Raw genomic sequence first — 26427 nt, forward strand, 5'->3', positions numbered from 1 at the left:
ACCGTTACGCTTAGAGACCTCTCCTGCCGCAGTGGATGGCCGTGACGTCTTTCGTGCTCTGTCACGCCCTTAGCATTCCACAATGCCTTGCTGAAGCGCCTTCTCAGCCGTTGAACCCTTGGAGGGTTTCCTCCGCCTCGTCCGCCGTAGCTGTCTTGTCTGTCGCTCGGGTGAGCATATCCCTAGATGGATTGCCTGCCAAGGCTATCAAGTTCCATCTACCTGGTTTAGTGAGCCATGCTTTGTCTGGACGGTTACCAAGGACCCTTTTGCCATGGGTGACCCTACCAGGGGCATAAAGGCCCAGACAACATGGCTCAGGATCATTAGGACACACAAACCCCTCCACCACGATAAGGTGATGACTCACGGAGGGGCTATGTGCAACAATGAATCAATTAATCAACAACTAATACCATACTGTATCTCATGGGTAGGCAACTCTGGTCCTCGAGGGCTGGCGTCCTGCATGTTTTCTGTCTCCCTGTTGCAACACAGCTGATTCAGATGGTCAGATCATTAGCAAGGTCTGCACAAGCTCGATAACAATCCTGTTCATTTGAATCATGAATCATCAAGGACCGGGGTTGCCTACCCATGCTGTACAGCTTGGTGGTCACCACCACAATTTCCGCTACTCCATTGATGAGGCTGACCCCAAAGACCACAATGTCTACCTCCCCCTCAATTGCATCAGAATCCTTGTCTGATATATTGAACATTTTGTGTTATATAACATTTACTCAGACTCATCTGTCATGTTGAACACGTCAAATGAAATGTGCTATGTGTGTTGTTTCAAATCTAGATGTAAATACCTGTAGCTAAAATGTCCTGTCCTAAATACCCTGGTCGCTTGTCTCGTACTTATCTTTTGATGGCACCTGATTTATTTTACCAGTATACAACAAGAATAAAGAAGGAAACACTAGCCTCCATATTCCAATACTATCTGAGGTGAATATTCAGATAATATCATCAAATAGATATGGTCACTGCTAAAGGACTGCACAGCAGTACACATGCCAACAAGAAGGTCAGAAGAGAACTCATAAAATGTCATCACTCATTACTGTCACCGTTGTCTTTCAGACCACTTTGAAGGAACTGTCACAGATGCTGAAGAAAATGCCTCAGTATCAAAAGGAACTAAGCAAAGTAAGAAAAGCAATTGTTAAAAATGTTCATGTTCGCCGTTGCTGCCTTCACATATAAAATGGTACCGTATTTTCTGCACTATAAGGTGCACCGGATTATAAGGCGCACCTCCATTGAATATTTTAGTTTAGAAATTATTTCAAAAATAAAAAGTCCAAAAGTCCAAAAAGATTTTGTGGACTTGGAGAAGGCGTTCGACCGTGTCCCTCGGAAGGTTCTGTGGGGGGTGCTTCGGGAGTACGGGGTACCGAGCCAACTGTTCATAATTTTTATGGACAGAATTTCTAGGCGTTGAGGGTGTCCGGTTTGGGGACCTCAGCATCGCGTCTCTGCTTTTTGCAGACGACGTGGTACTGTTGGCTTCTTCAGGCCGTGATCTCCAGCTCTCACTGGAGCGGTTCGCAGCCGAGTGTGAAGCGGTCGGGATGAGGGTCAGCACCTCCAAATCCGAGTCCATGGTCCTCGATCGGAAAAGGGTGGAATGCCCTCTCCGGATCGGGGATGAGATCCTGCCCCAAGTGGAGGAGTTTAAGTATCTTGGGGTCTTGTTCACGAGTGAGGGGAGGATGGATCGCGAGATCGACAGGCGGATCGGTGCAGCGTCGGCAGTAATGCGGACTCTGTACCGGTCCGTCGTGGTAAAGAGAGAGCTGAGCCAAAAGGCAAAGCTCTCAATTTACCGGTCGATTTACGCTCCTACCCTCACCTATGGTCACGAGCTATGGGTCGTGACCGACAGAACGAGATATCGGATACAAGTGGCCGAAATGAGTTTTCTCCGCCGGATGTCCGGGCTCTTCCTTAGAGATAGGGTGAGAAGTTCGGTCATCCGGGAGAGACTCGGAGTAGAGTCGCTACTCCTCCACGTTGAGAGGAGCCAGATGAGGTGGCTCGGGCATCTCATCAGGATGCCTCCTGGACGCCTCCCTGGGGAGGTGTTCTGGGCATGTCCCACCGGTAGGAGACCCCGGGGACGACCCAGGACGCGCTGGAGAGACTATGTCTCTCAGCTGTCCTGGGAACGCCTTGGGATCCCCCGGGATGAGCTAGATGAAGTGGGTGGGGAGAGGGAAGTCTGGGAGTCCCTCCTGAAGCTGCTGCCCCCGCGACCCGACCCCGGATAAGCGGAAGAAGATGGATGGATGGATGAATAATTTCATATATAGGCACACTGGATTAAAAGGCGCATAGAATAGAAGCCACTGCATCGAACTGGGGTTGACTAGGGTTGCGGTATGCATCTACTACATGGTGCTGTGCTAAAGGGAATGTCAACACAGTCAATGAGGTAAAGTCCAGCTCCCTTTCTGTATAAAAGTGACATGGTTGGGCTTCTTACTTGGTCCAGCAACCCCACTCATCTTTTTATTATCATAAACTTTCTTTGAGTTTGAGTTTTGAGTTTGAGTTTATTCACGCAATATCCAAGACATACAACATGATACAATAACAGTATTACACAGTCGGATGCGTGAAAGGTCACCCCAAGCAAGCTATTTAAAGCTTTGAATAGGGGGCCTGGTTTCCCATAAGTATCAGATATTGGCCAGTTATCCTTACATTATGGACAACATACAGATATATAATAGACAATAACAATAAAAAGTAACATTAACAATAAGGTACAACACACAATAAACATACGACAAGTAATAGATAGTCTCAGTATTCTGGTTACACTGGATTTGATGTAAAGTACATTAGCAATTATTAAATCAACAACAGGACACAGGTGTTCATGCAATTAATAATCAGCACATTAAACATACATTGATAGGAGTTGATTTTTTAGATTTGCCTTGAAGATGGATATGGATTGCAACATTTTTAGTGTTTCGTCAAGCTCATTCTGTAAGGGATCAGACAGTACAGCCAAGTGCGTAGCGACAGAGACTTTATTATGGGGGGGAAGATGGGAACAGCTGGCGCTGGAGCGGCGATCTGGCTGGTGTGGACAAGCAATTCTGCGGGATTTCCGAATTGTTAAGCGAGTCAGTTTCTCAGGGACTGATGAGCGAAGCAGCATCACGGGACAGACTGACACTCGGGTCTGCGCTGGCGGCGCTGATATAGCGCTGTCCATGAGCCCGTGACAGGTGGCGGCGATTCCACTGACAGGGGGGGAGTGGTCCTGTCACAGGTGGTGCCAACACGTGACACATTCCAAATCTGTGGCCCTCTGCACACAATGCTAAAGCTTGTAGATTTTAGTTTTTGTTTTTTCCCAATGATTAGATTGCTATTCCTGGTGGTGTGGGTGTGGCTGGCAGTACAGATTGGGATGAGTTGACAGAGTTTATGGTTTTGTTTATGGACAGTCTGATACATGACGCAAGCATTCTGGAAATAGTTGTGTTCAACAAGCCTCAGAAGATTGTGTCAGTGGAAGATTGTTTTAGTGGGGGCGTTAAACTCAGACCATGTTATGGGACATATGACCTTTTTCTGAAGTATCTCAAGCTTTTTTAAATGGGTTGGAAATGTGTTACAACATATAATATTCCAATATTTTAAATGAGGTTCAAATAAGGATTTGTACAGAATAAGAAGTGCAGTGAGTGGGAGATAATGTCTCAATTTGAAGAACAAAGCAGCATATATAGACAGTTTGATTGTGAGATCATCAATGTCTTTTAAAGTTCAAGAACTCGTCAATGTGGATCCCCAGGAATTTAGTAGAGCTGACTATTTCAATGTTTTGTCCGTTGATTTTTTTGCAAATTTGGTCAATGTCGTTTTTTTTATGGGAGCGGAATATGATGTGGTTTGTTTTATTGACATTTAGGGAGAGTTTGTTGCATTTAAACCATGTGTTTATTTTCGCCAACTCACTATTTATAATTTTTTCAAGTGTATTTGGATATTTGTGGAAAAGAAACAAGTTTGTATCGTCAGCAAATAATACTTTATGTAGTATGGATGAAGTATTAACTATGTCATTTATGTACAAGTTGAAGAGGAGCGGCCCTAAGATGGACCTTTGGGCAACTCCATAATTGATGGGTTTGTATGAAGATTTATGGTTGTTAATAGAAACATATTGATTTCTTCCAAACAGGTAGTTGCGGAACCAGTCTAACGCCAGGCCTCTAATACCATAGTGTTGTAATTTACTTACAAGAATGTCAATCATAATGGTATCAAAAGCTTTAGACAAGTCCAGAAAAATCCCAATAGCATATTCACCTTTATCAATTGCCTCGTAGATTTTATCAGTCAAGTCAAGTACTGCCATATATGTAGGGTTTTCCTTTCTGAATCCATACTGGGATGGGGCAATGATGTTTAGTTTGTTTAGATAGCTGTTAAGTTTATTGTAAACTACTCTTTCCAAAACCTTGGAAATTCTGAAAAGCATCTCCAATATAATAACTGCACCTCTTACACATTACATCAATCTGTCTCTACTCTCTGGTGTAGTGCCACAAATGGCAAAACTAGCACGTATCACACCGGTCTTTAAATCGGGAGACAAAAACAATCTTAGCAACTACAGACCAATATCCATCTTGCCTAGAGTAGGCTAGATGATAGATGATGATACGTGCTAGTTTTGCCATTTGTGGCACTACTCCAGAGAGTAGAGACAGATTGATGCAATGGAGATGCTTTTCAGAATTTTACTTGCGATACCATCTGTTCCAGCCGAGTTTGAATTCTTCGTATTCACGATTATTTTATACACTTCATCGCAGTTAGTTGGATTCAGGAAGAAAGAGCCCAGGTAATTACCTAATACGTAGTCTTTAAACGAGGCATCCTGAGGCTGACTGATTTTACTGGATATGTTGCTATCAATGGAGACAAAGTAGTTATTGAATTCGTCGGCAAGACTGTTATTTCTGGTGATGTTGCTTGTATTATTATCATGTCAGGGAATACAGAAGTTTTTTGGCTTCTGTTCAAGACCTTGTTCAGTACTCTCAAAGATTTCTTGGAATCACCCTGTGATTCGTTTATCAAGTCAGCAAAATGATTACTCTTCCGCTTTCTGATAATATGTGCAAGTTTATTTCTATAATTAATATATGCATTTTTATTATTATGGTTAGGTTTATATATGTATATTTTATATAATTTATTTTTATGCTTAATAGACTTTAATATGCCCTTAGTGATCCATGGATTTTGAGTAGTTGTATTACATATGATTACTTTCTCAGGAATGGTCCTTTGAATAGAGTTGGATATTTCTTTGGTTAAAGTTTCAAAAGCAGCATCAACATCACTACAATTATATATTCAATACCATGTCTTGGTCTGCAGGTCCTCACCTAGACGTCAAATTCTTCATTGAGTATTTTTAATTTTATTGTATGACGAGTAGGTGGGGGCCTAGCAGGGAGGTCAATGAATAATACAATAGGGAAATGATCAGAAATCTCAGAGAGTACAGTTCCAGAAGTAAGTGTGGCGTTTTGAAGATTTGTGTTGAAATTATCAATGATTGACTTAGTTGAGTGAGTGACTCTGGTATAAGTATTTATTGTGGGAAAGAAGGATGAAGAGTGTAATGTGTTTATAAAGTCATTTTTAGCTGTATCATCCTTGGAAAGATCAACGTTAAAGTCGCCAAGGAGGACACAGCTTTTGTTATTATCATTTGTATCATCAGACTGTATAACCAGGCTAATCACTGTAGCTAACGGACAATAATTACGTGCAATAATAACGTGCAATGACTATGTGCAATCATATGTGCAATATCTGTCTACCTCATACTCTTTTTACCTGCTTCTTATGCACTGTTTTTTTCTTCTTTTGCACTATTTCTTTATCTAATACTTTTTTTTATCTCCACTGTATATTGTGTATTGTGTATATACTGTCCATATTTTTCTTAATTATATGTATCTTTTACTTTTTTAAAAATCTTTTATCCCCTTCCCCGCATGCGTGTGTGTGTATGTGTTAAGTGTACTGCTGCTTATACAGGAGTTTCCCCATTGAGGGAATAATAAAGGATTATCTTATCTTATCTTATCTTATAAAATAATGCTTCCTCCAGTTTGGTCCTAAAGATTTCAAGATCAGCGTCTGGGGGACAATAGATTATACCAATAATGAGGTTTTTCCTGCTTTTTCCCCTTATTTCAACAAAAAGGGAGTCACTGTGGTTGTCTGCTATGACTCTGTCATCACAAATCCTCACGTTGTATGCGGAGGAAATACATAGCCACACGCCACCGCCAAATCTGTTCTTAGTCAACAACTTATAGCCATTAAGATTTAAGATGTCAGTGTATGACCTGCCATTCAGCCAAGTTTCACTGCAGCCAATTACGTCAAAGCTGCAGCCTGTGTTTGTAAGTAGAGTAACTAGATCATCATGATAATTATCAAAGTCAAAGTCACCTTTATTGTCAATCTCTCCACATGTCACAACACACAAAGAGACCGAAATTACGTTTTCTCTATCCCACGGTGACGAGACATATTACACGATAGACATACAAGTAAGCGACACAATATAAAAACAAGAAGGCAAAAATTCAAACAATAAATAGTAAGAGTGATGAATAAATAATAAATAAACAGATAACACAATAAATAAGAGGAGCAAAACGGAGCCAGCAAGTATAGCGCAAAAGTACAGGACGCTACGCAGAACGGGGAAGCGAGTTCAGGATCCTAACAGCCTGGAGTATGAAGCTGTTGTTGAGTCTGGAGGTGCGGGAGCGCAGGCTCCTGTACCTCTTCCCAGAGGGCAGAAGATCGAACAAAGAGTGAGCGGGGTGACTCACATCACTCAAAATCGCGGTCGCCTTGCGGGTGAGATGGGAGATGTAAATGTCTTTCAAGGAGGGGAGCGAAGCACCAATAATCTTACCAGCCGTGTTCACTTCATATTGTAGTCAGTGCAGCCGCCACCCCAAACAGCAATACAGCTGGAGAGGACGCTCTCAATGGTGCCGCGGTAAAATGTAGTCATGACGGCCGGAGGAGCGCTCGCTCGCCTGAGTTTCCGCAGGAAGTACAGGCGGCGCTGGGCTTTCTTTGCCAGTGATGCGGTGTTGGTGGACCAGGAGAGATCCTCACTGATGTGCACCCCCAGGAACCTGGCGCTCCCCACTCTCTCCACCACAGCACCGTCGATGGTCAGCGGCAGGTATTGGGTGTGACCCTTCCGGAAGTCAACAACAATCTCCTTGGTCTTGTCGACGTTCAGCAGGAGGTTGTTGTCCCTGCACCACGTGGTCAGAAGGTCAACCTCCAGCCTGTACTGAGTCTCGTCTCCCCTGGTGATGAGACCCACCAGAGTCATGTCGTCAGCAAACTTCAGCATGCGGTTGTCGCTGTAGGTTGCAACGCAGTCATGCGTCAGGAGGGTGAAGAGCAGCGGACTGAGCATGCAGCCTTGGGGGGCCCCCGTGCTCAGCGTGATTCTGGCGGAGATTTTGTCGCCCACACGTACCACCTGTGGCCTCTGACAGAGGAAGTCCAGTAGCCAGTTGCAGAGGTAGGTACTGAGGCCCAGCGTGTCAAGTTTGCTGATGAGACGTTGTGGCACAATGGTGTTGAAGGCAGAACTGAAGTCCACAAACAGCAATCTCACATACGAGTCCCTCCTTTCCAGGTGGGTGAGGGCCGAGTGGAGGGCAGAGCAGATGGCATCCTCAGAGGACCGCTTGGCTCGGTACGCAATCTGGAAGGGGTCAATGGTGGGGGGGAGAACGGAACGGATGTGCTCCATGACAAGCCGCTCAAAGCACTTCATGATGATGGGCGTAAGTGCCACGGGGCGGTAGTCTTTGAAGCAGGACGGAGCAGGTTTCTTCGGCACAGGTACGATGGTGGCAGCTTTGAAACACGACGGGACAATGGCCTGCTGCAGGGAAGTGTTAAAGATGTCTGTGAAGACATCCGTCAGCTCACCAGCGCAGTCCTTCAGCGCTCGTCCCGGGATGTTGTCAGGGCCCGCCGCCTTACCTATGTTGATAGCGGCAAGCGCCCTCCTCACGCTGTCGGCGGAGAGGCACAGGGGCAGCTCGTGTGAAGGGGGAGTGGCCTTCAGCGGGCAAGTGCTGTTCTGAGCGTCGAAGCGAGCAAAGAAGCGGTTAAGGTCATTGAGCAGACGGACGTCCCCTTCATAGCTCTGCGGTGCGGGCTTGTAGTCCGTGATGGTCTGAATGCCCTGCCAAAGGCTCCGTGCGTCCCTGCTGTCCTTGAAGTGGGCGGTAATTTTGCAAGAGAACGCCCTCTTTGCTTCCTTGATTCCCCGGGACAGGTCGGCCCTCGCAGTCCTCAAGCCAGCCTCATCCCCCGCTCTAAAGGCTTTGTCCCTGGCCCTCAGCAGCCTGAAGACAGCCCCCGTCAGCCATGGCTTCCGGTTAGCCCGAGTGACGATGGACTTTGAGTGAGTCATATCATCAATGCACTTCCTGATGTAGAAGGAAACAGAGTCAGTATACTCCTCAATGTCTGTCCGATCGTCGCAAGTGGCAGCCCTCCTAAACATGTCCCAGTCAGTAGAGCCAAAGCAGTCACGAAGCGCATCAGAGGCACCCTCAGGCCACACCCGTACTCGCTTTCGAACTGGTCTGGATGCTCTCACCATTTGTCTGTACGCGGGCAAAAGCATAACAGTGATATGGTCAGAAAGGCCAAGATGGGGGAGGGGGGCCGGCTTTGAAAGCTCCTTTATGTGAAGAGTAGACCAGGTCCAGAAAGCTGTCGCCACGCGTAAGAAAATTAACATGTTGGTGAAGCCACGGAAAAACAGACTTCAGATTAGCATGATTAAAATCCCCAGCGAAGATGGTGAAACCGTCAAGGTGCGCTGTCTGTTGTTCACTGACAGCCTGGTACAGTTCACTATGGGCCGCGATCCTGTCGCCTTCGATGTTGGAAGGCGGGATGTACACCGCGACCAGCAGAATCGCGGTAAATTCCCTTGGCAGGTAAAAAGGACGGCACTTAATGATGACAAACTCTGCCAGTGGCGAGCAGTGCTTGCATACCACTACAGAGTCCCGGCACCATTCGTCACGGATGTAGACGCATATTCCACCTCCACGAAATTTTCCCCCTTGTACAATGGCCCGGTCCGCCCGATAGCACGCTAGCCGCTCCAGATGTACGACAGAGTCCGGAATGTTGACGGTCAACCAAGTCTCAGTGAACACGAGCACACAGCAGTCCCGCACTGTCCGGTTTGTAGATCGCAGCAAGCGAATGTAATCCATTTTGTTGTCCAGCGATCGAACATTCGCCAGAAGAATGGAAGGCACGGCCGGGCGAGCAGGGTTGGCCGCCAGCCTGGCCCGGACGCCCCCGCGCTTGCCCCTCTTCAGCCTCTTCACACACCGCTTTCGACGCTTCCCAACCGGGGGAGGAATAGCAGACGAGCCCGGCGACGCTTCAGGATGTAGCAGTCCGAGCTCCTTTAATGTCCCCGCATCAAAGTCCAGAACTCGACAAAACTCGCTTTTGCCGATGTCAAGCAAAACCTGCCTGCCGTACTTGCAGCACGACTCAGTACGACGAGACGAACAAAAAAAACTGCCGGACAAACACTCATTAGACGGACAAAACACCGTTCGGGCGGGACAGAGAGAGGTCGCTGCGTATGCACGCGCCGCCATCTTCAAGCTCCTGATGTTTAAATGCAAAAAAGAGCAGTTATTTATATTTGTTAACTGTTTTAATTGCTCAGGAATATACTGATTACAACTTATATTTCTATGATAGTCAATGCAATTTATCACCTCGTCTCCTTCACTGTCCATTTCATTAAATGCCATGCACAGGGTAACGAGTGAGATTTACTGAGATCCAGCAACAAAGACACACACTTAAAACCATGGACATACACATACACTCACCCATACCAAAGCTGGCCTGACAGACGTACACACATACACCCACCAGGGCTGTGGACTCGGTTCGGACTCGGGGACTCGGACTCGGTCGGACTCGGTCATTTTTGCCGGACTCGTTGCTGATTTTGACCGAGTCCACCGAGTCCGACAATAAAAAAAAGAGGCAAGACGCAGCCAGAGAGTGTCAGGTTACAGCAGTGCTTCTCAATTATTTTCTGTTACGCCCCCCCCTAGCAAGAAGAAAACTATTCGTGCCCCCCCTTCCCCACCGTGACTATCCTAACTTGTCTTGTAAGTCGTAAAATGTTGCAAATGTCGCAAACGTCACAGAAGTAACAATGAGAGCGCCACTGCCCCCTGCTGTGAAGATTCGCAATTACACTTTATTCTAGTACTGCCAAAAAAAAAGCCTGTTCCCCAGGGTCACACGCGCCCCCCCAGGAATAGCGCCCCACTATTTGAGAAGCACTGGGTTACAGTCAGCGCGGTAGGAGTTGGAAGAAGCAGTAAAAACTCCACCAAACTCGTCGTAATGACCCGTGATATATGTTATATCCTTACTATTTTCCAGGTTCTTAGATAGCAAGAATAGGTCGGACAACGACGTGAATGATAACTGCTTTATTCCTTATCACAGTGCGTTCACAGGGCGTACCACAACAACACAGAATGCCCATCCCACTTCCGGGGTTTTTCTACTACGGAATTTGAGTTAGCCCAAAATACACAACATCTCTTCCCCTCTTACAATAAACGTGCTATATGCATGAATGCGACCAACATAGTCTTATGCACCTATAACAATAAACGTGCTATATGCATGAATGCGACCAACATAGTCTTATGCACCCATAACTTGACATCTTCAAGATCTATCAATAACTACGTACCATTAAACAATTATCATATATGGTCCAGACAATTATGACAATAATATTCCCATGAAACCTTAACTTTGGGTGAGCCTCCATTCACTTCACCAAAACGCAACAAATGTCTCAAACACAATATTTTATGGTTGATTGAAGTGTAACTTTGAAGTATTATTTTTATAAAAAGAGAAGTGAAGAAAAGAGGAAGTAGGGGTGGCTTACCGGGGTGTTGGCCGAACTTTTGGTGGAAGATAGTGCGTGGGACAGATGAAGGGCGGAAACAGCTGCCAGAAAGCAGCAGGTGTATAAGCGTGGGAAACTGGGCAGTATAGAGGCCAGCGAAAGGGGGGGGGGGGCAGAGAAGTCTATAAAAATGCCGCCACAGGCAGCTACAGGGCTCTCTCTCTCGCAAAAAGTGTTCATACGTGAAGAAGCCCGTACAAGTTCCAAGACTTTTTCTAAGCTTCCGAGATCTTTGTGTGAGACGCAAGATCGCTTGCCTGGATTAACTTGGGTTTACTCAAAAGAATTGGACTGGACAACATTGCATGAGGAACTAGGTGAGGGGAACAACCTTTTCTGTATTTACGCGAGGGGGGGGACAGTCATCGGGTAGTCGGTCCTCTCGAGGCCAACCTAGTTCCCAAATTGGAATTTTAGAAATAAGATTGAACTGATCACTCGACTTTATTTCCACCAAAAAATAACACCCAAATGGTAGCTACCTTTTCCTTCTTTTCTGATCTATGTTTTACAATCAAGGTACTCCGAGATTGAATGATTTTATTTTGCACGGGTATCAGTGAGTGGGATTGTTCAGTATTTGGAAGAATTAAGATTTGTAATTCTATTTCATGCTTCTTCAGTAAATGTGTTTTATATACTCATTTAATTCGTTGTGTGCTAATTTGTATGATATATGCAATCGATTGTTTGTGGTTGGTTTGATAATTCGATTTATTGACGGGAGATACAATCGTACCGTAACGAAGGTGTATAAATTAGATTAATTGGATTAGTGTAGAGTTAAAAGTAATTTAATTGTCCGTCCGGCGCGGGCCCGTTCCTAAATCTGTCAGGCCCCGTCAAAAGCTAAATCGGACAATTTTGGGGATTAATTTATTTGAGGGATGAGTGCATCTCGTTAAACATTTAATTTGTTCAAATATTTGCTTCGCTTGAGTAAAATAACGAAGGTGTTTAAATTAGATTATTTGGACTAGTATTAGAGTTAAAATTAGTCCGTCGGGCGCGGGCCCATTCCTATTTTTCTCGGGCCGCGTCAAAAGCTACATTGGACAATTTTGAGGGATTAATTTGCCTTCAAAATTAATTGCAGGAGAATTATAATTCGTAAATCATTTTGATTCGTATTAAGGAAAATATTATTCCTTTTAAACGATCGAGTTGGTTGAAGCATTCCAACGGTTAAATGTTTGTATATATAGTGTTAGAATTATTGATTTAATGCATTAAATTCCTTCTCAAATGCTTTTATTGTCATACTTCCACTAATTTGATTTTCCTTCAAATAAAGAGAAGTAGGCTCGCTACTTCAGCAACAAAGTAGAGCAGATCCATATCAAAAGTTACTTCGGCAAAACTAGTGCAAGGGTGCGCTCGAACAACGAATCCCTGAGGTCTTAACAAAGGCATCTAAAACTATCCGTAACATAACACAAGCATCAAACAACCGAAGGGAGCCATCATTATGGCGCGGTCATTTCGACGACTCGCCTCGAATTGAGTTACTCGGCTCGCGCGTCGGATGACGTGAGAGGGATTGGCGTCATAAAGAAATTAGATTGATTCTGGTAGAATTAATTTAACTCGGGTGGTTAGGGTTAGGGTATCGAACCCGTTACCGGGGAGCCGGTGGCACTTTGATAACAAGTGCGCGTTTGACAATGTCAATCAAGTGATGGGATGAAAGCGAGACCGCATTTTTCAGACTAAAAGTCGCTCCGGAATATAGGCCGCCTTAGCCGTAAAATGCACAATAACATGAAAAAAAAAACCATATATAAGTCGCTCCGAAGTACAAGTCGCATTTTGGGGGAAATGTATTCGACAAAATCCAACACCAAGAACAGACATAAACGAGCAACAACAGGCTAAACGATAGGTATGCTAACGTGACATAAACACAAACGAAGAGCTGAGAACGGGCCTGACGTAACATTCAGAGTTATTCAAATAACTATTACATAAATAACACGTTTATAAAACCATCTGTGTAACTCCAATTCATTAAATCCATCGATCGTTCTTTATGGAAACGATGCCGCGTATGCGCCGCGCCGCTGACGTCTAAATATTCCACATACCCATACAACGATATATAAAGTATATATCAAATAACTATCCTATAAACAACAATATTATCAAACCATCTATGTCACTCCAAATCATTAACTCCATCGATCAAATTCCTCGGCCTTTGTCAACACCGCCGCGCGTGCGCCCTGACGTGAGCCTCGTTGTTATTCGACAGATCAGTATATAACTATATTATAGCATTAACAAAGTACAAGGAAAGACGTGGGTTTGGTAAACGTCTCTTTATTTAACAAAAACAGAGTTCAATGAGCCAACAAGTACTGAACTGTAACGATAAAAACATATACAAATAAAATATATCAAATAACTATAACATAAATAGTTCACCAACACATGGCCCCAAGCACTGGCGTCGACTTCCAGGTGTGTGGCGGCGTGGACTTACATCCCCGGAGGTGGCACTTCCAGCCTCAGAAGTGGAAGAGAGCTCCATAGAATAGGACCAGGCGTGCGTAAAAGCCATGTCCGAGCCCCATCCACCGTCCCCGGACAGCCACCCGGCCGAGCGCCGTCCCCGACTACCATCCACGGAGGTGTAAGAGAGCTCCGTAGAGTAGGACCGGGCGTGCGTAAAAGCCATGTCCGAGCCCCATCCACCGTCCCTGGACAGCCACCCGGCCGAGCGCCGGCCCCCGACTTCAATCCACGGAGGTGAAAGAAAGCTCCGTGGAGTAGGACCGGGCGTGCGTAAAAGCCATAATCGTTTTTCAAACCTTCTGTGTCACTCCAAATCATTAAATCCTTCAAACACATCGTCCTCCGTGTCACTTACAAACAAAGCCACTGAAGATGCTGGTAGTACCTTGGTCATTTTCGTCATCCCGTGATCGAATCTTTGTCCTTTATGTAAACAACCGCCGCGCCGCGCCACTGACGTCACTTGAAATTCAAATTTCAGTAATCCCTTGCAACATCGTGGTTCATTTATCGCAGTTTAACTTTTTTTTTCTTTTTTTTTTTGTCACTCCTCAGTATAAGTCGCCCGCCCCACCCAAACTATGAAAAAAAAACGGATCCGATGCGAATAGTCCTCTTCTAGTCTTGACTGACAATGAATGTGATAGTTTAATACAATCAACAAATAACAAAATGCGTAATACAGGTAATATTTTATTTCACAACACTTCGCCTTGTTCCTTTCGTCTCTGCTGTTCACTTCAAACACGCTCCATACGAACGCAATGCTCTCGCATCAGACGCTTGCTCAATCACCTGCTCGTTTGCTGTCACAATGTACCCTACACAAATCCGAAAACATTTGTTGCGGCTCCGAGTCACGACGAGGGGCAAGTTTTGGTTTCCATGGGTGTTTTTATTCCTCTTCAACTTCTCTCCCATACAGAGCCGCCTTTTTCACACGTCCGCACGTCACTTTCCGCTTTTCATTTTAACCTAACTGATCGCGGTGGTGCCTTTACGGGCAGTCGAAGAAATCAACGCCAACAAAAAAAGTACATCCAGCCTAGTTAAGACCATACCAACGACTATAAAAATGGAACCCATTAAGGGTTGGAATTGGGGGGTTAGATCACCAAATGATTCCCGAGCGCGGCGCCGCTGCTGCTCACTGCTGCTCACTGCTGCTCACTGCTGCTCACTGCTGCTCACTGCTGCTCACTGCTGCTCACTGCTGCTCACTGCTGCTCACTGCTGCTCACTGCTGCTCACTGCTGCTCACTGCTGCTCACTGCTGCTCACTGCTGCTCACTAATGCGTTCATTAGCTTCTTAGCTTTGGTGTCTATGTGCTGCGGTGAGTGGGGGGGTTCACTGTGATTGCCTCCTGATAGGTTTACCTGTATGTCAATCAAGCGATGGGATAAAAGTGATATGGTCTGGCTTCTTACTTGGTCCAGAAACCCCACTCATTTTTGCTGGTCATAAACTTTATTTAGTTTAAAAGAAAGGAGCGAGTGTGTGCGTTGATGCGTAATGCGTTCATTAGCTTCTTAGCTTTGGTGTCTATGTGCTGCGGGAGGGGGGGTTTATTATATGCGCAGCCGTTTTTAAGTGAGCCTTATAGTGCGGAAAATACGGTAACATTCATATTCAACGTACAAATGTTTGTATATCAAATTGTATGTTGTTCTCAAACATCTACTTTAATGATCTTTTTTTCTTAGTATTCAACCCACCTTCACCTGGCTGAAGATTGTATGAACCGCTACCAGGGAACGGTTGACAAACTCTGCCGTGTGGAACAGGTTATTAAAAAAAACAACAACAACAATCGCGAGTACCGTGTGCAATGATGAACGTGAACTTTGATCAGCGGTGGGTTGAGTGGCCGTAAATTGTACGCAAGAGAATCTAAGCCAGGGGTGTGAAACTCATTTTTCTCGCGGGCCGCATCGTAGTCAAAGTTTCCCTCGGAGGGTCATTATGATTGTCAACGTCTTCTATATTCAATATAGGCTACCAAAAAAAAACCCGATGAATAACTAGTTTGGAAATCTGAGAGTAATAAAAACAGTTCAAATATTTCAAAAAGACAAATGATAATGAAAATAGCTAGCAACATCTATTTTTTTTTCCAAAAGTGAAGACAATTTGTAATTTTAGTAATGATACAAAATCGATGCAAACTTTGTCTCGCGGGCCACAAAATAATGTGGCGGGCCGCATCTGGCCCCCGGGCCTTGAGTTTGATACATATGATCTAAGCTAAAATTCGGTGTGTTTTTATTTTCTATCTAGTCAAACCAGTGATGTACTTTTCTAAAAAGATCATACATTTGTATGGTAATTTGGTTACAAGCGCCCCTCTGAGTACAACCATACCTACACTGAGTCCTGTTATCAAAACAAGTTTTACACATCTGGAGCAAATTACTGACCTCTTGAACCTTTTCTTCCATTCTGAAAGGACCTTGCAATGGGCACTGATGCAGAGGGTGAGAAGATAAAAGATCCCATGAGGCTTATCGTACCAATCTTACTGGACACCAATGTCAGCGTCTGTGACAAGATTCGGATCATTCTGCTTTACATCTTCCTCAAGAATGGTCAGATGTGTACTTAATCTTTTTTCTTCTTATGTCATACCGTACTGCATAATCAGAATCTGAGACATGCTTCACCCAATTAAATGCGCATTTTATCATTTTTAAATTGCTTATTTTGTATACTTTTTTACTATTATTCTGTCATTGCCATAATCAACGGAACATAAGGAACAACTAGGTCGACAAGATATGACGGCGCTAAGCCATGCAATGATTTATAGGGTAATAGAAGAACCTTGAAGTCACATCTTAAATGGACCAGGAGCCAATGTAAGTTGGCTAATATTGGGGTAATGTGATCAAATTTTCTTACCGGTGAGAGCAGCCTTGCAGCAGCGTTTTGTACTAACTGTAGACTTTTGATGCTGGACTGAGGAAGACCAGAGAATAATGCATTACAGTCGTCAAGGCGCGGAGTGATGAACACATGTATAATACCGTTTTTTTCCGTGTATAGTGCGCAAAATTTAACGAATTTATTGTCCTAAAATCTGGGGTGCGCATTATACATGGGTACAAAAAAATTTAAAAAAAAAATTTTTTTTAATTTTTTTTTTTAGAAAACAAAACCAACAACAGGACTGACCGACAAAGTCGTGGAACAAAAAGACAGGGTGACATTACCAAAGACAGGAACAGAAAGCAAACAGACATCATGACAGTAACACATGCAATGATCCGACGGTGAGCGAGGGGCAGACAGGACTTAAATACAAAACACGTTACATCGATTGAGGTGACACAGGAAGAGAGGGGCTACGCGAACAGAAACTATGGCAACCTAGACACATAGCAAAACTGGGGACGAGACGTGACAAATGTCCCTCGAAATGAAACTTGAAATCACCAAGTTTTGGTTTCCAAGGGTGTTTTCATTCCTCTTCAACGTCTCTCCCATACAGAGCCGCCTTTTTCACGTCCGCACGCCTTTTTCCCGTGCGCGCACGGAGCGCGGTGGTGCGTTTATGGGCAGTCGGAGAAATCAACGCCAACAAAAAAAAATTACATCCAGCCTAGTTAAGACCATACCAAAGACTATAAAAATGGGACCCATTGCCTCCCTGCGTGTGTGACGATAATTGGGAATTAACCTTGCTCGCTTCTTAGCTTTCTGCTGCCATCTGTGGTGTTAGCGGGTCATTTTTGACCCGTGTATTAAATCAGCCATAAAATACCCTAAAAACAATGTTTTATCATCCAATGTTTTTCTTAACTCTTGTTTAGCTGGTTGGGCTCCCTTATCCATGAAAAGATTGGTTTTAATATTTTTTTGTGGCCCCCTGGGCCTTTGGTTTAACACCATACCCCTAATTTTCAATGTCTAAAAAGTGGTCAAATGAACCTTAAGAGAAGAAGGCAACAAAATAATCAGTTTTGCTGTTACCTGAGTGTAACTGAGAGATATTAAAACACATTTCTTAAATGTTCAACAAAAAAAAGATTATCATTTTAATCTTATCAAATATAATAACATCTATGGTGTTTCGGGTCATTTTGGACGTGTATATATTTACTTCAAAAAAAGGGCCAAAACAAATCTTTTTTTTCCACACAATAGAACTTTAATACAATATTAAACAATATGAAAAACAGAACAGTCATAAATAATAAAAAAATACAATAAAACAAAGATTTGCAGGGTCAAATAAACAACAACCAATCGAGAAAATCACCAAAAGAAATCAAGTACTTGTCTACAAATACTATGGGCAAAGAACATGCCTGTGTGTGTGTGCGTGTGCGTGTGTGTGTGTGGGGGGGTGTAGGTGTGTGTCTGTGTGTGCGCACACGTGCTTGTGTGTGTTTAGATGCATGTGTTGCAAACACTTTTAACGTGTTCTTTGCAGATGTTTTTCTTGCAGGTGATGCACACTATGTATGTTTTTCTGTCCATACTGCTAGGGCAGACCTGACACCTCTTTCTTTTTGAGCGAGGTGGTCTCACTGGCTTTGTGGCTGTCGATGTGGATAGAGTGCTTGAGGCAGGACTGGTTGCTGAGGGGGAAGGTGATGCTGATGTTCTTCTGGTTGCTGTGGATGTGGATGGCGTGCTTGGTGAATCCTGAAGCTCTCTGACCAAGTCTGCAGCAGCTCGGTCTCGGGGCACCCGTTCCCGTTGCTTGATGTGCGGCTGGATAAGGGAATTCCCGAGCTCCTCAATAAAAATTCTCCGCTTGGTGTTTTTGGTTGAATTCCACCCTTGGTCAATATGGGTCCACAACACAAATGCATTGTATGCAGACACGTTGAGGATGTTGTAAAACACAACCATTGGCCATTTCCTGGTCTTTCGCTGGCAAGTGTATGTGGCAGTCAGCTTGTCCAGATTGTCCACTCCTCCTTTGTTTTTGTTGTAGTCCAGGATGATGATGGGCTTTTTGTCTCTTCCTGATGACAGAGCAGCATCTTTGTGAAGAGTGGACATCAGTATCACATTCCGTCTTTTTTTTGGACAATATGAAACAACAGTGGTGGTATCTGTGAAAACAAATTTGGAGGAAAGTGGAGCCCTGTCCTTCACCAGCAACATTTCAGCGGGCAGCTCAGGTTTATTTTTTCTTACTGTGCCCACCATGGTGAGTTTCCTCTTGAGAAGTTCTTGTCCAAGGTCACAGCTGGTAAAAAAATTGTCACAAGTGATGTTGTGACCCTGCAGTCCAGTAGTCAAATCGAGAACTACACGTTTTCCTTGTTTTTTTTCAGGGATGCCGCTTGCAGATTTGCCTGTGTAAATCTGTAGGTTCCACGCATAGCTTGTTTTAGCATCACAGGCTGCCCAGATTTTTATGCCATATTTGCCTGGCTTGGTGGGCATGTATTGCCGGAATGGGCATTTTCCTCGGAAAGGGAGAAAACGTTCATCCACTGTCACCTCTGGCCCTGGGTTGAACATCTGTGGAAGGAGTTGCACCCATCTCTCCCAAACATCCCTGATGGGAGCAAGCTTGTCAGATTTTGCTCTGGTGTCTCGATTGTCAAATCTGAGGACTCTTGAGATCATGTGAAAGGTCTGAAGAGACATTGTTGCCCGGAAAATATTTCTGCCCGTTGATTTATGAGACTCTCAGTTGCCTCATTGCTGGATCTGTAAACCCCAGCAAGGAGTAGAACACCAATTTAGGCATCCAGGAACGTCTCATCAATGTCTTTCCACGTGTTGCCATGGACTTTTTTCCCCTCAAGGTTTGTCATCGCAATTATGACTTTTTTTAGTAACAATGGCAAAAAAAGATCAAAGCACGTCTTGATGTCACTTCTGCTTGTCACAGAAAACCTCGTGACCCCTGGGGTCATTTTGATGATGTTTGCAGCAGCTGTCCTTCCATGCACAACAGGAGGAACAAAAATGACCCGAACACCACAAAAGTAACTTTTTTCACCAGAGCACTTCATAATTTAGTAAAAAAAAAAAAAAATTATATATATTTTGTTTAAATGGAAGTCCCTGACAAAGTCAAAAAGTTTCAACGCAAAAAACAAATGTATGAAGTACTTTATGCATGTTAAAACTCAAAACGTGCAGTAATGACCCTAACAAGCTAGCAAGGTTAAAAAAAAAAAAATAAATAAAAACAATTCATAAAAAAAATTTCATAAAAATTGGGTGCGTATTATACATGGGTACAGGCTTTTTTCCAGCATCAGCATGCCATTTTTAGGGTGCGTATTATACATGGGGGCGCACTATACACGGAAAAAAACGGTAGTTTCTGCATCACCGGTCGAGAGGATCGGACGAATCTTAGCAATAATACGAAAGTGAAAAGCCGCAATTCTGGTTATACTCTTAATGTGCTTTTGAAAGGAGAGCGTTTGGTCAAATATTACCCCGAGATTAGTTACAGTATCGCTCTGAGTGATAGTACGGTTATCTATAGTTATAGTGGTTTCCTTAAGAGTGTTGATAACGAACTGGACCAATTATCAACATCTCAGTTTTATCTGGGTTAAGACTAAGGAAGTTGAGAGACATCCATTGCTTGATCTCCGCAAGGCACGCCTCAAGATTACAACAGTCCCGCGGATCTGTCATCGATAACGGCATATATAATTGGGTGTCATCTGCGTAACATTGAAAACTAATATTATATTTACGTATTATGTCCCCAAGCGGAATCATATAAATATTAAATAGAATTGGTCGGAGTACCGATCCCTGTAGGACACCACACGTAACATTATAGAGCTCAGAAGACGTATTGCCATGGACCACTCGGTGTGTCCTGATAGACAGGAATAGAACCAGCCTAGTGCTGACCCTGAAATACCAACACAACTTTTAAGACGCTCTAATAAAATATGGAAGTCTACAGTGTTGAAGGCAGCACTAAGATCGAGTAGTAACAATACCGATGAAGTGTTTGAATCCATGGCTATGAGGAGATCATTAGTCACTTTAACAAGTGCTGTCTCAGTGGAATGATTAGCTCTAAAACCAGACTGAAAAGATTCATATCGATTAGAGATGCACCGATCCGACTTTTTCAGTTCCGATACCGATACCGATGCCGTGGCTTTGCGTATCGGTCGATACCCGATACCGATCCGATATTAGGGTTGACTTAACAAGCTACATAACGCTACATGTGGAACAGAAAAGACCAAAGGCAATGGCATCAGGCAGACTACACAGTTCTTTGCTCTAAATTAGGGGTGTCCAAACTAACGGTCCAGTTTTTATTGGCCCGCAGCAAATTCTGAAAACATAATTGAATATGGCCCGCACAAGAAGCTTGAGCTCAGCTTCTCAGTTTCCACACTAGATGGAGCCCGCCACACAAAGCGTTTGACGTCCCATTAACACCCCCCCCCCGGAAGAGAAGCGAACACGCAGCGTTTGACATCCGATTAGCCTCCCCCCCCCCCCCCCATTCGGGAGAGAAGCGAACGCGCAGCCTTTGACGTCCCATTAGCAACCCGAAGAGAAGCGAACGCGCAGGGTTTGACGTCCGCTTAGCAACCCGGGGAAGAGAAGCGAACGTTCGCTCCATGTTTGCGTTTGTTTAGAAAACTCTCGTGGCACGCGGCACACGTGCTGCTGACGTATGACGTAGCCCGCGTCCCAATAGATTAAGGAAAGTATCGGCTCACAGATCGGCTGTATTTTCCGATACCCGATCCATCTATTTTGTTGATATCGGGGCCGATATCCGATCCAGATATCGGATCGGTGCATCTCTAATATCGATTATTGGCGACCATGTAATCAATAAACTGCTGCGCTACTACTTTTTCAAGAAGTTTTGCTATGAATGGGAGGTTTGAAACTGGCCTATAATTACTGAGACAGTCCGGGTCACGATTTCGTCGCTTAAGTAACGGTTTAATGATAGCGGTTTTAAAGGCTGTTGGCACTATCGCAGAGGAGACAAACAGATTAATAATATTTAAGACGGACGGTCCTAAAATTTGAAATAATTCTTTAAGTAGTTTGGGTGGAAGAGGGTCAAGTAAACATGTTGTTAGATTAGCCGCAGTAACCAATTGTGTAAGCCTTTCAAGGGACACGCTTTTAAAATTTGAGAGTGTTATTGCATGATCGTCAGCGCCGGTAATCGGCGATCTCGACTGAGCGATTGGAATGGTCATCTTCATCTCATCCCTAATGGATTCTATCTTTCGAGCGAAAAACTTCATGAACTCGTCAGCTGAGTGGAAGGAGCTATTGGGGGTCGGCTGGCGTAGTGTTAGCTTTGCCACTGTATCAAATAGGTATTTAGGATTATTTTTATTGAGATTAATGACTTGCGAAAATGACAAAGTCAAAGTCAAAGTCTGCTTTATTGTCAACATCTTCACATGCCGAGACACACAAAGACATCGAAATTACGTTTTCCCTATCCCATGGTGACAAGACATATTACACGACAGACACACAAGTAAACAACGCAATATAAAAAACAAGAAGGCACAAACAATAAATAAGAGTAACAATAAATAATAAATAAATAGATAACACAACGAATAAAAGCCAGTGTGCATACAGACAGTAAAAGTACAGGACGCTACGCAGAACGGGGAAGCAAGTTCAGGATCCTGACTGCCTGGAGTATGAAGCTGTTTGAGAGTCTGGTGGTGCGCGAGCGCAGGCTTCTGTACCTCTTCCCAGAGGGCAGAAGCGCGAACAAAGAGTGAGCGGGGTGACTCACATCACTCACAATCGTGGTCGCCTTGCGGGTGAGATGGGAGGTGTAAATGTCCTTCAAGGGCTCCCCTCCAATAATCTTACCAGCCGTGTTCACTATGCGCTGCAGGGCCTTCAAGTTGTAGTCAGTGCAGCCGCCACCCCAAACAGGAATACAGCTGGAGAGGACGCTCTCAATGGTGCTGCGGTAAAATGTAGTCATAACGGCCGGAGGGGCGCTCGCTCGCCTGAGTTTCCGCAGGAAGTACAGGCGGCGCTGGGCTTTCTTTGTCAGTGATGCGGTGTTGGTGGACCACGAGAGATCCTCACTGATGTGCACCCCCAGGAACTTGGCGCTGCTCACTCTCTCCACCACAGCACCGTCGATGGTCAGCGGCAGGTGTTGGGTGTGACCCTTCCGGAAGTCCACAACAATCTCCTTGGTCTTGTCGACGTTCAGCAGGAGGTTGTTGTCCCTGCACCACGTGGTCAGAAGGTCAACCTCCAGCCTGTACTGAGGCTCGTCTCCCTTGGTGATGAGACCCACCAGAGTCGTGTCGTCAGCAAACTTCACTAAATAATGAGTTTTTGCTAAGATAAGCGCATCTTTATAATTCAGGAGGCTGTCATGCCATGCCTGATGGAAAACCTTACGTTTGGTTAAACGCCATTTGCGCTCATGCTTTCTACATAATTGCTTAAGCGTACGTGTTTCATCTGTGAACCACAGAGTAGGCAATCTACGGCGAGTTTTCAGACGTAGCGGCGCCACAGAGTCGATGGCATTTAACAATGTCGCATTAAATTTATTTGTAAGATTATCAATAGAGCCGATATATGCGGGAAATATGGCAGTTGCCGGCGACAGTAACTCAGATAGCGCAGTTGCAGTCATGGAGTTAATATTACGGCTGCTATAATTCTGATTGCTCTCTTGTCTTTGACAAAGAACTAAAATTTCAAATTTTATTAAGTAATGATCAAACAAAACAGTAGTGTATGGCAGTACTGTTATATATGAGGTTGCCAGTCCTCTGGATAATACCAGATATAAGGTATTTCCATTCCTATGCATTGCTGCCTGTACGACTTGCGTAAAGCCAAACGTATCACTTAAAGTCTGAAACGCCGAAGTAAGTGGCTCTGACGGTAAATTCATGTGGATATTGAGATCGCCCATGATTATTATATTATCCGCATTTGTCAGTAGATCGGCCACGAATTCTGAAAATTCATCCAGGAAGCCAGAGTAAGCCCCAGGTGGACGGTAAATAACAGCAAGATAAAAATGACGGTAAAGCGTTGGATCGGACAGTGACAACTTCAAATGTTTTAAATATGTTAATCGAACGAGGCCTAAATCTAAGATTGGAATTTGAGATGAGGGCGACACCCCCACACTTTTTTCGAGGACGCGCCACATGCGAAATCACAAAATTGGGGGGCGAGGCCTCATTAAGCGGCAGCAGTTCATTAGGTTTGAACCAGGTCTAACAGCTCAGGTTATCCAGGTTAAACAGCCCAAAAAAATAGGGACTTACTTTCTTTGTGAGTAAGCTAACTTACAAATTAAGCGCCGCTATTTTTGTTTTTATATATTATCCAAAGTTTGGACCTCTTTTGTGATACTTAATAATTTCCAGGATTTCTCCCACCACACACACCTCACTATAATTGTGAATGTTTACACATGTATACAATGTTTGTTTATATCTCAACTGTGCATGCGTGTGCATGTGTGTACATGTGTGTGTGTATGTGTGCGTATATGTTTCAGGTGTGACAGAAGAAAACTTATGTAAGTTGCTTCAGCATGCCAGCATCCCACCAGAGGACAGTGACATAATTTCCAACATGGCACACATGGGTGTGCCTATCATCTCTGAGGTATCCTGTGTTCTAAAATCCCCTTTTAAGTATGAAACAGGCGATCTTGATGTATTTTACACCTGATACCCTAAACACCTGAAACAGGCATAGTTAAATTTGGGAACAATGTGTGCTTGAAATCTCTGCATTCTTCTAACAGGAAGTAGATGGAAAGCAGAGACACATTCAGGGTTGGCTTAGCATCTGTCTCACTGGAGAGATAAACACAACAAGAATACTTCTATAATGCAAAACCCAGTTCGTTGTGTTGTGTAAAATGCAAATAAAAAAAGATTACCATGATTTTCAAGTGGGCTGACATCTGGAAGATCACCCAGCAAAGCCTATGATCCTGTCCAGAAAGCGGAATCTATCTCACCCAGATAGTTTCCACCAAAATCTGTTTCAGCAAGTAGGTGTAGGTTCTGGAACCACTCATCTGTCCGACATCTGCAAATGTGTTGGACAACGCCTCAGAGCACTGCAGAAGCTGGCCAACAAACTTGATGCAGAGCCAATATCTATAAAACACAGGGTCCAGAACTTCATGGAGTACTCCTGCCTCGCCTGGATGTATGCCACTCAGACCGCTCTCAGGCAGCTTGATACCATCCAGAAAAAGGTCTTTAAAATCATTGGAGTGGATAAGGACCTCACCCTACAGCAGTATGCTATCAGCAACCTGAGCCACTGAAGAGTAGTTGCGACTGAAACTGTAAGCTGCACACTCTCAGCTGCCCAGTGGAGGTCAACGTTCTGCTTCCCCCACCCCACATCCCAGGTCGCATTAGCCGGAGGACACTACCAAGCAACACCTTGGAAATCCCTAAGCCAAACACCAAATTACTCAAAAGTAGCTTTTCTCCACTCAGCAATTATGATATGATATGATATCTACTACGTCGTGCTACAAGTACAGCAGCCAGGTTCTACTCGACATCGGCAAAAGCGAGTTTCGCGGCGTTCTGAACTTTGAAGCAGAGATATTAAAGGAACTCGGACTTCTCCGGCCTGAAACAACGCCGGACTCGCCTGCTACTCCTCCCCCGGATAGAAGGCGTCAGAAGCGGTGTGCGAGGAGGCAGAAGAGGGGCAAGCGCGGAGGCGTCCGGGCCCGGCTGACGCCCAACCCAACTCGCCCGGCCGTGCCTTCCATTCTTCTGGCGAATGTTTGTTCGCTGGACAACAAAATGGATTACATTCGCCTGCTGAGATCTACGAACCGGACAGTGAGCAACTGCTGTGTGCTTGTGTTCACTGAGACTTGGTTGACTGTCAACATTCCAGTGTCTGCTGTGCATCTGGAGCAGCTAGCGTGCTATCGAGCAGACCGGGCCATTGTTAAAGGGGGAAAATCGCGAGGAGGAGGAATATGTGTCTACATCCATGACTCTGTAGTTGCATGCAAGCAATGCTCGCCACTGGCGGGGTTTGTGATTATTAAGTGCTGTGCTTTTTACCTGCCAAGGGAATTTACTGCGATCCTGCTAGTCGCGGTATACATCCCATCCCGCCTTCCAACATTGAAGGCGACAGGATCGTGGCTCTTAGTGAACTATACCAGGCTTTCAGTGAACAACAGACGGCGCACCCTGACGGTTTCACCATCTTCGCTGGGGATTTTAATCATGCTAACCTAAAGTCTGTTTTTCTGAGGCTTCACCATTGTTAATTTTCCAACACGTGGAGACAGCTTCCTGGACCTGGTCTACACTGCACATAAAGGAGCTTTCAAAGCCTCCCCCTCCCCCATATTGGACTTTCTGACCATATCACTGTTATGCTTATGCCCGCATACAGACAAAGGGTGAAAGCATCCAGGCCGGTTCGCAAGCGGGTAAGAGTGTGGCCTGAGGGTGCCTCTGATGCGCTTCGAGACTGCTTTGGCACTACTGACTGGGAAATGTTTAAGCAGGCGGCCACTTGCAACAATCGGACGGACATAGAGTATACTGACTCGAAGTGCATTGATGATGTGACCCACACAGAATTCATCGCCACTCGGGGTAACTGGAAGCCATGGCTGACAGGGGCTGTCCTCAGGCTGCTGAGGGCCAGGGAGAAAGCCTTCAGAGCGGGGGATGAGGCTGGCTTGAGAACAGCGAGGGCCGACCTGTCCCGGGGCATCAAGGAAGCGAAAAGGGCATTTTCTTGCAAGATTACCGTCCACTTCAAGGACAGCAGGGACGCACGGAGCCTATGGCAGGGCATTCAGACCATCACGGACTACAATCCCGC

The 26427-nt window shown here is 44.7% G+C and overlaps 1 protein-coding gene across 3 annotated transcripts in view; it reads left to right on the forward strand.

Moving 5' to 3' along the window:
- stxbp1b (syntaxin binding protein 1b) overlaps positions 1-26427 on the forward strand; it is a 137159-nt gene that overhangs the window by 55957 nt on the left and 54775 nt on the right. For all 3 annotated transcript variants that reach the window (XM_061278631.1, XM_061278630.1, XM_061278628.1), the window contains exons 12-15: positions 1093-1158; positions 15315-15395; positions 16058-16196; positions 24098-24207. In XM_061278631.1, coding sequence (XP_061134615.1) covers positions 1093-1158; positions 15315-15395; positions 16058-16196; positions 24098-24207 — 396 coding nt within the window. The remainder of the gene's footprint in view (positions 1-1092; positions 1159-15314; positions 15396-16057; positions 16197-24097; positions 24208-26427) is intronic.

The sequence above is a fragment of the Syngnathus typhle genome, linkage group LG5 (genome assembly GCF_033458585.1).
Source record: "Syngnathus typhle isolate RoL2023-S1 ecotype Sweden linkage group LG5, RoL_Styp_1.0, whole genome shotgun sequence".
NCBI classification, from domain to species: Eukaryota; Metazoa; Chordata; class Actinopteri; order Syngnathiformes; family Syngnathidae; genus Syngnathus; species Syngnathus typhle.